The sequence below is a fragment of the Chinchilla lanigera genome, unplaced genomic scaffold, assembly GCF_000276665.1.
Source record: "Chinchilla lanigera isolate Chin_1 unplaced genomic scaffold, ChiLan1.0 scaffold00083, whole genome shotgun sequence".
Classification (NCBI taxonomy): domain Eukaryota; kingdom Metazoa; phylum Chordata; class Mammalia; order Rodentia; family Chinchillidae; genus Chinchilla; species Chinchilla lanigera.
In genome coordinates this window covers 4,545,382-4,558,736 of record NW_004955484.1, presented here as the reverse complement: position 1 = coordinate 4,558,736, position 13,355 = coordinate 4,545,382, and the positions used below count along the sequence as shown (strand labels likewise).

The window sequence follows — 13,355 nt, the reverse complement described above, 5'->3', positions numbered from 1 at the left end:
AGGAATATGTTCGTGGAATTGGCTGCAGTACTCCACACACCACTGAAGTCATGTTTGAGAGAAGAGCTAATTCATCTTTTTATTTATTCTCCAGAGCCAAGGTAGAATGATAAAACCATTGAGGAAAACTCAGAATCAAGGGAATAAGAACTCAAGTCAACAGTAGCAAAGACTAGACCAGAATGACTATGGCAAATGGAGAAGACAAATGCTGAGATCATTTCTAAAGTTTCTGTGATGGTACAGAACAAGTAGAGAACTTTCCTTAGCCTGCACCAAAGGTTGTGTACAGTTTAGATAATTATAGATCTTGAGGTCCAGAAGGAAGTGCCCTAGTTAAATTGTAGCCAGAAAAATAACTGCCAGGAATGTGGACCTCTTCCAATACCGTAACAGGGAGACTCGGCCTCCTCTCTGACCTCCACAGGCCCAAGGCTGTCTAACAGTGTCATGTGATGCCCACCAAAGTAGGGTGAGTTCCTACCAGGCAGGTTGAAATGTTTCAAAAATTACATTTAAAAGAAAGTACTTAATTGATCCAAATGGCTTTCTCTCACAGAGCTCAATATTGAAGTCCTATTTGGGATGTTTCAAAGTGGTTGTGCCAGGGATTACTGTGACCACTTTACATGGCTTATCTCATTTAGTCTCCACAATACCAAGTAAATACAGATTTACAAACTAGATGCCTAGGTTCAGAACTGCCCTGCTGGGCTGGGGATGTAGCTCAGTAGTAGAACCCTTGCCTACAACAGCAAGCATAAGTCCCTGGGTTTAATTACCAACACCAAAAAACAAAAACCTATCCTGCCATTCATTAGCTGTGTAATGTTGGGCAAGTTACTTAACTTGTATGTCTTGCTTTCCCCATCCACAAATGGAAATAATTAGCAAAGAGTGACTGTTAACATGTTCACACCAGGGCTATAAACACTATGTCTTACTGCTGACCTTCTCTGAATTATCAGGGGGTATAAGCCCCCCAATGGGACAGTCATGCAAGTACCAACAGTGGCTCAAGCAGGCAGAAACACACACACATACATATAGTTTGTGGCACATAGTGTTTCTGTGTCTAACTAGAGTACTGTGCTTTGGAGTATTTACTTAACTGGTGGCAAGCTTCCTAATTTAGGAGTAGTAACTATGATTGGGGGCTGGGGCTATAACTCAGTGGCATAAGTGCCTGCCTCATAAGCACAAGGTCCTGAGTTCAATTCCCGGTACCAAAAAAAAAAAAAAAAAACTACGATTGGGTCTGACTTAAGCAACGTTGGACAATATTCCTGAGCAAAGAAAAGAACTGGCAGAAAAGGCCAGCAGTCAGGACATTTACAGGTCCTTGTGGTTGATTTTGTACGTAAACTTTATCAATAGCAGACCACACTTTAGATATCTCCCACCATCTGCCCTGAGCTCACTGCATTAAGGGTACCATTTGCATTTCATTTCAAGTGCTCCCACAAAACATTTTTACCCCACCCCACCCCACCCCACCCCACGCAATGGCCACCACCTGAGGCTGGTACGAAGGAGGCGCAAACACCAAAAGGAAAAGCTAGTAGTTTATATAGATAGATATATAGATATATAGATATTGATATATATTGTGTTTACATAGTCCACAAGTTAAATGCAGGTATCCATAAGAAGAGCATTAACAATAAAAATACAATCTGTGTGTAGCCAAGTACAGAGACTTAAAATGGTAAAACAGCAAAAAGGATCTCACAAAAGTACAAATATACAGTACAAATTGATTTATTTAAAACAGTTACAAAAAAGCACAACAAAATAGAGATTATCCTTAGAATTATTAATGCTTTGTTAAAGATCAGGTAGGATTAGAGGGTAAGAAATGGTATTGGGTGGGGGGAGCACCTGACTAGTTCTAAGGCTTTAGATACAATGCAGTTGATTACATATTAATTCAGCCATTACATACTGGGGATAGTAGTTGGGGGATCAGTAATTTATCTACAGGGAACTCCTACACAAATCAGATCCAACCAGACCTCCCCAGTGCCATCCTTCTCTAATCCTTAGGACCCTAAAGCCACCTGGATGACAAAATTCCCATCCTTTCTCCACCCCATTCCCTATCCATATATTCTTCCCTCCCCTAAGGTGCTGTGCAAGCTGAGAGCAGTTTGCTCTCTGCAGCTGGAACTTACACTGTTCGGGCTACAGGGATCCTGTGTGACTAGTTTGTAGGGGACAGTCTTATTTTAATACTTCAAATTAGCCATGAGTACAGTCTCTTCCCCAACACAATCCAGATTCTCTTCAATGCATGTATGAAGCAAGTATGAGGGATCAACCACGCCTTCAGCAAGACCAGCAGCTCACTAACCCTCACAATTCACCACTATGTGCAAGCTCCTTATCCAGGGGTGGATGTAAAACCACTGTCATCAGCGCTCTTGCTCGCTCGCTCTCTGAAGAACCTAAGTCCCCATGACAGTCATAAAGACAGAATAGATGCTTGCAAGTTTGACAATGGGTAAAGGCACATGGGTTGCAACCACACACACTGCAGACAGGAACCCAAGATGGGGCCATCTTCACTGCTGGGCATTTGCAGTGGAATGGCTTTGGGATCACACACTTTGAGTTTGCAATCTACTAGGGGAAGATCTAGGCTTAACAGGAGAACTAATAAACTTTTAGTGTGAAAAGTGCATTTATTACTACTGTTCCTGCTGGGGAGGCTCAGCAGGGCAAACCACACTACCTCTGCTCCTTCTGCCCCAGGCACTGTGCATAGTCTGCAAGTAAGGAGAGAGTGCAGCCGACTCTAGCATCAAGGGCCAGTGTCATCTGAGGCCCAGACCAGGCTTCTGGTCCAACAGTGGATCCTAGAGTTGAAAGAGCAACTGACAACTGCAAAGACACAGAGGCTTATTTTATTATTGCATAATGTGGGAGACCTTTCCTACCCTAGGGAAGCTGGAGGGTGGGTGAAGGTTTCACAGCAAAGGGCTAATAGGTTCCTGATCAACATCCAATCTAGCAGGGTTCATCTCTTCGACTGTAGTGTACGCTTTTTCCCATCTGGAAAATACTGTAGCTTCAGTGTGGTTTAATAAACTTAGCCCAAGGAAGTCAAGACATCTCCCAAAAATTTGGCCTCTGTTCTATTTACTTTGCTTCTAAGACTATGGCCTAATCTCCCATGGCCAATTCAGTTAATCCGGTTATCTTTACTCCAATGGACCTGGGCCCTTTCCCAGTCATCCCATGTCCACTTTTAGCTCCAGTGTGATCAGTCAACTCTACCATATGCCTGCTTCTGCAGGTTTAAATATTACCATCCTGTGCTTCCCCTAAATCACCTATGATGCCCATTGGAAAAAATAAAACTAAACCCTACTGGAGGGGCTACGTCAGCCAAACTTCAAACCCTCTCCCAACCCTACAATCCATGTAAATAGAGCTACATGAATCTTGCTGGGATGCTGGCACAGGCCCTACGGTGGTTCCCCCTTACTCGGTTCTTAAAACAGAATACAAGATACTACAAAGGAAGAACATACCCTCTCATAGGAACTGCTTGTTTTTTTTTCTCAAGACAGGCAGATCTTGGAGCCAGAGAGCTCCTGATATCACTGAAGCCATATCCCTTTGGATTCACCAGCCCACCAGCAGCATTTCATACCATCCCTACTCAACATGACTGTGCTATACAGTAACACTGGCAAAACATAGCTAAGAATAAATGCCTGAATTTCATTTACATGGCCAAAGACATGGAAGGACAGGGAGCTACAGAGGGCAGCAGGCAGGACAGTGAACAAAGAGCAGCAGTGGCAAAGCAGCACAGAGGAAAGACCGTGGCGTTATGACCAACTGGGACCAAGAGTATAGAAGGGTCAGTCCAGATCTGCTGGGACCTCTTGTATTGGATACAATACTAAGCTCTGAACTCCCAGATCCCTTTCCCAAGTATAATAATCTTGACAGGAATGGTGGTCTAAGTCTTAGGATCTTTTGAAGCATTCTCTAGCAAGTTTCCCTTCTTCCAAATTGGTGCAGGCATTTCTGTACAGTTCCAGAGTTTAGCAGTCCTCCTTTCTATCCCTAAGCTCTGGGAATGTACCACCACTGACTAGGGACTGACCAGCCTTTGTCAACTGCCCATTGAAATGCTCACTCTGCAAACACTACACTCATGTCTCTTGCAAACTTAAGTAACTCCTACTAGGAAAAACAGGTAATATCAGTTTACTCTTATTTCTCATGTCTGGAGGAAAAGTGAACCAGAGGAAAAGCCAAGGACTATGATAGCTCTGACCAAGATTTAGAGGACAAAGCTTTTTTTTTTCTTGGGGAACCATCCTTTATGAAAGAAAGCTACCTCTGCAGCTCAGCAAAATCAAGTATTAACATGCTACACATACATGGCACAATATGAGGAGCAGCTGCTGGTATTGCTTCACCAGCAAGAAAACAGAAGAGGAACCATGGCAGAAATGTCAGCGCTCAACTTGCTAAGGTCTCCCACAATTTCTCTTTCCAGGACTTGGTGTGACCAGACTGGGAAGTCGCAACTTGCCTGAGTGGAGGGTACTCTGACTTAAACCACTTGGTCTGTACCTGGTTAAATACAGGTTTGCTCCTATAAGGAAGCAGCTCAGTTGGTGTCACAGTGGACATTTCTTGGGTGTCTGCTGTTACTCTATTCTGCTGATGAACCCTCCCATGAAGGACGCTTGTGAGAAACCCATACATATGATAATCCCTAAACATAGGTTGCTCATGAAATAGCTAAAGATGAGGCCCTCACCCAAGACTCTCATCTGAGGGGATTTCTCAAGACTCACACCAGGCCCCACTGCAGCAAACAAGCCAGAGAAAGCAGCATTCAGAGAACGGAAGGGTAGAAAAGGGAAAGGATATGATCTCAAATGCAGTACAAGGTTGGTATTTGGTTCTGACATAAAGTAGAGACCGAAGAATGCGTGGTCAGGTCAGGAGCCTCCTTTGGATGGACTCCACAAAGCTCACTGACCAGGTTAACTGCTCTCAAGGAATGAAACAGTAGAGTGTAGGGCTTGTAGCAAACAAGCCAGTTTCAGTCACTCTGTTCCCCCAGGAGAACAACCTTTAGCACCTGAACACTAAGAATGACTCCATTCTCAGAACTTCCCCTCCCCCCAGGAGGTAGGTAAGATTATTTATCCCCATTTGGCAGCTGGGGAGGAAGTGAAAGAGTGAGAGGTCGTAAGACTTGCCTACAGTCTTAGACAGAGCAGAACTCAGACCTCAGACATTTGGGACTCCTGATGAGAGGCCAGGCCTTGGCCAGTCCATCAATAAAAGGAAATGTCAGGATCACACCTGGGAGAAATCTAACCAAGAGAGCTAGGTGGACAATACCCTGAGTTGCCTTCAAGAGTCTAAAGACCGCCCCCATAATCAAACAAACAAGACCACTCACCCACCTGATAGCTGGTGGAGTAGCCTAAATCCTAATACCCAGTAGAATCCCACAGTCCAAGCTGATGCTAAAAGTTGTGAAAAGTTATGACAAAGGGTAGCACATGCAACTAAGACTTAAAATACTCTGCAGAGGAAATCAGAAATGAAATGTACTTCAGGTATTAAAATGTTACTGAGACTATCCCAGAACTTTAGAGCTGGTGGTGGGAGAGGATGGCTTGGAGACAACTGAATGCTAGGAGTGGCAGTGACATAACACAAGAGGGGGACATGCATAAATACCAGGATGGGACTTGCCTAGCCAGGTGCATTCGCCCTGGTCCAGGGCATGGTCCCCTTCTTGTTTCTCCCCCAAGGTATGTGGCAGTAAAAGAGGAGGGCCGTAACTTAAGAGTTCTTAAAAACAAAGATTTTAGCTGATGGGGAAACCACAGACCCCTACATACCACAAACTAGAGGTCTTGGCCAGAGTGGACAAAGCCACTTTTGCAGAAGAGGAAAGGCAGCGCAGCTACACAAGGCCCAGCTCAAGACGCCATGCAGAGGCTAGAGTGGCAGAAGGGTGGGGGCAGTGCAGGCACTTAGGCACAACATAGACAGACAACAGAGGGGTATAGGTGCCTGGGGAAAAGGTCCACTGATTCTTTCCAAAGTCACCATTACCAACTAGAGACTGGAGGAAATCTCAAAGCAGGCCCACATACTGAGTAGGAGGAGCTTTGTTAGGTCAGCTACTTTTCCAGAAGCCCCACCTAGAGCCCAGTCACCTGGCTATAAGGTCTTTCTCCCAAAGTCCCCTGACTGGGTCCCTGGCAAGGCAGAACTCCACGCTCAACTCTGGAAGGGCTTCTCTCTCTCCTGGCCTCCAAGCTGCTAGAAGCCTCACAGGAGGAATGCTGAGAGAGATGGGAAAGGGGTGAAGCTGAGGATCAAGCAGAGCTCTGCAGATGAGGGTACTCCTCTCCCACACACCCAGCCATAGATATCTGTAACAAAAATCACCCTTTAAAGTGCACATCTCTCACAAGAAGGGTTCTGGGTGGGAACCCTCTTATTTCTAACCATGGGGCCTCCTGCCCTCCCACCACAAAAAAGGAAAAAAAAAAAAAAAACTAAAAAACAAAACACTTCAGACAGTTTTACTGCTACTATAAGCTGTGGATCATCATTTTTGGCTCTTTCTTTGCTCCCTCTCTCTGCCACCTGCCCCCAAAGCCTGTACTGTCCCTTGCAGGAGCTAGGGATAGGGAGGAAAGAGCAGGGAGGCCCTGATTTTGGAATGTTTCTTTTCCTATGTGCACCCCCTCCCTTTCTTGCCCCAGGCCTGCTGCACCCTATCACAGCACCCCCTGGGGCTGTGCTGAAAGGGATGCAAGGGGTAATGAGCAACAGATCCTGCCTTGGGAGGCTGCCTTCATGCTTCCCCTTTTCCCCTAAATCTCACTGCCAAGAGAGCCATTCCCTGCTCAGCGTGTGCAAATCCTCTGCCTGCTCACGGTGAGGATCACCTCTGGAGTAAAAGCCCCAGTCCTGGTCTGGGAGAGAGGTTCATTTTCCCGCATTTGAACGCCCTTCGATGGACAGTTTTACCTCTTGTGGAATGAAAGAGGGACGGAGCAGCGCAGCCCGTGCCTCCTCCCCTTGCACACTGTATCTTTGGAAGTTCGGGGCTGGCCAGCAGGTCTGAGCACCAGGCTCAGGCTGGGGGGGCTCTACCACATGGGAGCCCTCTCCTGTGGGCTGGCTCTTCCCCTCACTGTCACACAGGTCTCTGGGTCCCAAGACCATCCTCTCAGGCCTTTCTCGAGAGGGACCCAGCTGGCCTGGGGGAGCACAGCTGGCCTGAGAAACCGAGTTACTGTTCAAGCTCTGTAAACTGATAGAGATGCAGACATCTCCCACCTGTAGTCGATGGCAGGGCAGAGAGAAGAGCTGTGCAGTCCGCCCAGGGCTGCAGGAGGACCAACCCTGGCCATATACAAAGAAGGGGTGCTCGGGGGGCACCTCGATGCTCACTTTGCTCTGCTGCTCACCAACCACGAAATGCAGCATAACAAATCCAGGCCATTGGCTCTCCTGAATGTCCACAACCGTGCTAGAGTCAATCTTCAGCCCCCCACTCACTTCGGCACTGCGCACAAAATCCTGGGTCTGGAGGTCCTCCACCCGCTTCAGCTCCCCTGTAGCCAGCTGGATGATGGCCCCTTTCATGAAATGGGAGGGCAAGTGGGAGGAGGTAATAGGGGGTGGCGTTGGCTCCTTGTCTGGGAAGGTGGCTCTGGTCTGCATGTCCAGACTCGATGCCACCAGGATCTCCGAGCCCACAGGCAGCAGGCCTGGGTCAGTTCCAGTGGGCGCCAGGTTGCCATTGGCTACAACCATTGCTTTGGGTAAAGGTCTATGTTTTACTGGTTCCTGATGGGACTGAGGGTAGAACCCACGGGCCTGGTTCTTCTCTGCCACCTCTGCAGGGTTCCTGGTTGACCCTCGTCCCTCACCCTGATGGTCAGGAGTATGATGGGACAGGTTGAGGGGGCTGGATTCATCTTTCCTCTGAGCTGCCACCACACGATAGTCCTGAGAAGCTAAAGCGCCAACCACCCGCTGGACCTCAAGGTCAGTGTCTGGGGTCCCTCGGTGCGCCAGTGCTGTCACCTCCACCCGTGAAGTCTGAGAACCTGAAAACAACTGTCCATCCACCACACATTCTACCACTGGCACCAGTCCTTGGCCTTCGCCCTTGCCGCTGGGGGAGTCAAGGGCTTCACTTTCCCGCCTTACTAAACTTCGCTCTCGTTGTCTCTGTCCTCCATTGGCAGCAGCTGCTTCCAGAGCAGACTGGCCCTCCTGAGGGGTAAGAACTGGGCTGGCACCTGCTGGGGGGGTTTCATGCAAGGTAAATCCAGCAGGTACCCTGGACATCTGATAGTAAATGGGCATCCGGCCTGGAGCAAGGTCCAGTGGCTGAGTACTTGAGTGATGTGGCAACTGCCCAGGTGGGGAGGTGGCAGGGGGGGCTTTGTTAAATGAATGGGCTGGGGATGAAGGCTGGGGGGGAGGAGTGGCTTCTTCTGCCAGAAGTGAGGCATATGGCACAAAGTGTGGAAGGTGAGAGGTGGCGAGATTGGCAGAAGGAGAAAGGAGGGGACTTGGTAGGAAATTAGGTGGCATAGCATAGGGAAGGCTATAAGGAGACCCGATAAACTGCAGTGAGGTGGATGGGAGCTGAGCATAGTGGATGGGGGGATAGTGGATTCCTGGATGTTGAATCAGTGAAGACGCTACATTAAACGTGGGGGGCAAAGGGCTCATGTTCACCACAGATGGGAGGCCAGTTGGTGAGAAGGTGGCAGGTGGCACAGCCACCTTATAGAGCATGCCATACTGGTCTACTGTCAGACCAGTAATGGCCTCAGATCCATCACCCCCCAGGCTGACTCTGGCTCCAGCCTGGCTCTGCCCGGCCACCACAATCCCTCGGGACCATTCAGAGGCATCACTGGAGGATGTGTGGTTTGTGGAGCAGCTGGTAGTTCGCCCCATATCCTCGCTGGTCACAGGGAGGTCTCGTTTCTTTGGTGGAAGGCATTCCTGACTCCTCTCATGCACAGGTTTCATATTGCTTTGTGGTGTTCCTGGAGCCTGGGAGGGGCTGGCTTGCTCCTTGGGACATCAGAAGGGGCTTCTCTGTGGCTTCCCTGCACCCCTTTCTGCTGTTGGCTGGGGCGCCCACATCTGCTAGGGAACAAATCAGAGGCAAAGAAAAGTAACCCACAGAAACACTTAAAAAGGAAAAAAAAAAAAACAAACCCAAGAACCGAGCCCACGGAGGAAGATGTAACAAAGGTGACTGGTGGAAAGAGGAAGTATAAGAGAAGGGCAGACGGGGAAGCTATCTCCCTGCTCACCAACCTAGGACAAGAGAAACCATCAGGAAAACCACGAAGCACAGAGAGCTGTAAGGATGAGCATTCAATAACACATAAATAACTTGAGGCCTCAACAACCTCAGAGACCACAAGCTCCAGGATTAATCACGCCTTTCATAGAGACCTTGACTCCTCAGCCTTTCCTTCTAAGGGGGCTTTGAACACATGATCTTTGCTGATGGCTTTTTCCTAAATTTCTCCTTTTGCTACCAAAAAGTAATGTGCCATCTTCTTTCCCTGAATGTATGATCTCATCCTTGCTTCCTTTCCCCAGCCTAATTCGGGTTATGATCTCACCTACTCCTATCCCTCCCTCCCCAAGACTGACTAAACTCCCGCACTCCTTTGCCTCTTATCACTCATACCTCTGTAAATCCTGAGACTTACTTGTTGTTTTTTTCCAAATGTTTGTCTCTAAACACAGTTTCAAATATAGTACCTGTTTTTCCCTAAGAAACTGCATTCCAATTTGGGCCCTCTGGGAAGAGAGATTACATTAGCTTCTTCTACAGCTTGTTTCTCCTCCTTCCCAGAGGTGCAACAAAATTCTTCTGACCTCACATAAACTGCCTGTTCTCTAGTCTGGCAAGACTTCTTTTCTTTTCATCAACCACCTTCAATCTCCCTTTTTTGTTCTCTTTTTCTTCCTTTTGCCAGTGGGTCCCTTTCCACTGCAAGTACACTCTAATACCACTTCACCAAATTCTTATTCCATTCTTCTCAATACGCCTGTTTGTTTCTATCTAAGATCTATATGATTCATAAGAAAGCTCTGTCTCCCCTTTCTCTGTGATCTTTCCCCATTATTATTATTATTATTATTACTATTATTATTTTGTCTTTTTGAGACAGGGTCTCACTATGCAGCTCAGGCTGGCCTTCAGCTCACTTTGTAGCCCAGACTGGCAATGGTCCTCTTGCCTCAGCCTCCGGAGTGCTGGGATTATAGGCTGGGATTACAGGCGTGCCCAGCTCACAATTACTTTTGTCCACTGTCAAAAAGTATCTTCTTGGTCTATCTCAATGAATGTGAACTTTGCCACCTATTTTTTTCCAACCAGACTCCAGCTCTATGGATCTGAAAAGAGTTTTCTATATGGCATTCTACTCAGTTTTTCCACTGTTGCATCCTAGATATTTTTCTGCAACCAAGTATCCAACCTATATTACCTGAACTTCTGGTGGTGCTTCCAAGCAGCTGTGGTAAGCGTCCTCCCGGCTGATCTGGGAGTCTAGAAGAAAGAAAAAGGGATAGAGTAAGCAGAAGACTGACCTCTGATCTCCCCCCAGGGGCATCAGGAAAGCTAATTATATAAAGCCATAAGGAAACATTAAAAATCCACAAGAAGCCCCATCCTCTTCTCTAGAGGCAACAATGTATCAATCAGAGTGGGAAGGCAGTTAAAGCAAAAGCTCTACTTTACAAGAAGATCTCTCTGAAAAAAATTCTCCCATGCAGCAGATCTCATGTTTTCCTCAACATCATAGTCTTCATTTTCTACCCTACTTCCTATTAGAAGATGAAACTTCCTGAAGGTAAAAATGTATGTACAATCTGAATTTTTGGTAAATGCAGAAATAAAAATGAAGACTTAGTACTGTTCCCATGTGAACAACAGGAAGCAGGGAATTTCATTCTTATTCAGGGCCTACGACTACAGAGATGTGGAGGCACTTGAGTAAGAAAGGTGGCACTAGAGTAAAAAGAACAATTATTTATGTTTCTGGGGCAGAAAAAGAGGTCAAGGGGGAGTCACTCGTGGGGAAAGCTTATTAACAGTCTTTCAGGGGAAAAAAAAAACTCTTGCGCGCTCGTGTGTGTGCGTAAAAATTTCTGACAACTTCACACCAACTGAACTGGGTGTGGCAGAAAGTGAAAATACCACTTTGATCCTACACAGCTAACAGTGGGGAAACAAAACTACCGCTGTACTATCAATATCTGGACCCACACTTGCCAAAAACGATCATCAAACACTCAAGAAAGTATCCTTAACCTGCGAACACAGAGCAGCCTATACGGATGAGTACGAGAAACCACTGACTGTCGTGTCCGAGTTCCACAGAACACTGCAAGCCCGCCTCCAAACGGAAGGCCAGGGCTGGGGATATAGTTCAGTGGCACAAGAGCCTGCCTGGCAAGCGCAAGGTCCTGAGTTTGATCCCCAGTACCACAAAAACAAAAAACAAACAAACAAAAAAACCCCAAACGGAAGGCCACGTTTATATTAGGCTTGGCATGGCACTGGGATATACGAAGCTGGAAAGATAGGAAAACAAGGGGAAGTAACAAATTTCTAACTCCACAAATTACACAACGGGCACAAGTCAGGCCTCCCTTCTTTGCCAATAACTGTGGTCACGTCCTCACTCTCAGAGTGACACTTGTTTTCTGCAACTAAAATACTGGAGAAAACCTGCCTGTGGGTCACGGAGGGGCCAGCAAACACAAGCTAATCAAAGGACCAGGAGAGGCAAGAGGTCTGCCGGAAGGACAACAGATAGCCAAGTCCGTGCGCCAGGTTGCCACAAGGCAAAAACCATCTCAGAACCTGAAACCTCATTCTCTTAAGGGACTTGCTGAGAATTTCTAAAGGGGAAGACACAGCTGGCGACCTCACCGGCGCTAAGGCGCAGCGGGGGCCATTCTCCAAGGCTGCCAACACAACCCAGAAAGGAGCTGCTCAGCAAGCGTGGGGTCAGGTGGAGAGGGTGAACCCCGCGGGGGACCCAATTCGCGGAGGGTGAGACGCGCGCCCGACAGAACGGGAACCGTGGGAAAGAGCAGAGGTTACGGTTCCCCTGATCCCGAAATCCCTGATGCAACGAGGGTCGGGCCCGAAATAAGAAATTCAGCGTCCAGAGCGTGAGGGTCGGCGTCCAAGCACCCCGGCGGGGACGAGGCCCCGCAGGCGACGCTTCCTTGTTTGGGGGCCCCTTCCCGCTCCGAGGACTCGGACACTCGGGCCCGCGGGGACACAGGCGCGGGGGCAGCGAGGCACCCGGCCTGAAGCCGCCTTCCAGGAGGGAGAGCGCCCAGCGGACGAGGATCTAGGCGCGCCCTTTCTCGCTCTCTCTTTCCACTGCTTCTGGGCCCTGGCTCGGTGGGGCTCTTGGGTCCACTTCCCCCGAAGCTCCGAACCTAGGCCTATTTGGCCTGTTAGGCCGGTCTGGCGGCCACCGCTCCTAGCAACACTCACCGGCCCATCTCACAGCGCTCCCTGGGCTCCTCCCGGTCGTCCTGGAGCCACCGCAACCGCCATCCCCGGCCCTGGAGCCGCCCCACACCCAGCGCCCCCCTCCAGGCCGGGCGCCCGGAGATGGCGTCAAGCACGTCCCGCCCCTGGCGCGAAGAGATTGCGTCACAGATCTAGCCGGAAAGCGAAGCCAAGAAGTACCCTCCGCCCTTTGCGTCCAGCGCCCCCTCTGGTGGGAAAATGAACTCCTCTCCCTTAAACAGGTCCAGTGAATAGGGCTGAACCCAGCTGCTCAATTTAACTTTACATTAACACCTCCATCTTTCCACTCCAGTAAATTTTAGGGGGTTCAAAGCAGTCGTGATGAGTAGACATCAGTGACCCCACCTTGCCTGGACTTCCGGTCCTGATTTTGGAAGCCGGCTGCAAGGAACTTAGGGGAATCTGAAGAGTAAGGAGATCCTTCGTAGGGACAGAGTCGTGATAGTAGCTCTATAAAAGCTGAGAAATAGCCAGGCATGGTGATGCTTGCCTGTAATCTTAGCACTTGGGAGGCTGAGACAGGAGAATGACTGCTAGTTCGAGACCAGCCTGTGTTACAAAGTGAGCTTGAGGCCAGCCTGAACTGCATAGCGAGACCATGTCTAAAAAAAGACCAGAAAAAAAAAAAACCTTGAGAAATAAACCAGGTATGGTAGCACAAACCTATAATCTCAGTACTTGGGAGGCTGAGACATGAGGCTCTGAGTTCAAGGTCAGCCTGGGCTGTATACCCAGTTCCGGGGGG

General features: G+C 48.4%; 1 protein-coding gene across 2 annotated transcripts; it reads right to left on the bottom strand.

Moving 5' to 3' along the window:
* Positions 1–1,552: 1,552 nt before the first annotated feature.
* Positions 1,553–12,725, bottom strand: Atxn1l (ataxin 1-like). Of its 2 annotated transcripts, none has more exons than XM_005403519.2 (3): positions 12,572–12,725; positions 10,542–10,603; positions 1,553–9,180 (listed from the first exon to the last, which is right to left on the bottom strand). In XM_005403519.2, the coding sequence occupies exon 3, from the start codon at positions 9,058–9,060 to the stop codon at positions 6,991–6,993; it is 2,070 nt and encodes a 689-aa protein (XP_005403576.1). In that variant the 5' UTR covers positions 9,061–9,180; positions 10,542–10,603; positions 12,572–12,725; the 3' UTR covers positions 1,553–6,990. The 2 variants fall into 2 exon arrangements, with proteins under 2 accessions (XP_005403576.1, XP_005403575.1); XM_005403518.2 differs by having other exon boundaries at positions 1,553–9,177.
* Positions 12,726–13,355: the final 630 nt, after the last annotated feature.

Bases quoted from the DNA above. Each gene is read 5' to 3' on its own strand.
- Atxn1l (XM_005403519.2), bottom strand. From the start codon at position 9,060: ATGAAACCTGTGCATGAGAGGAGTCAGGAATGCCTTCCACCAAAGAAA.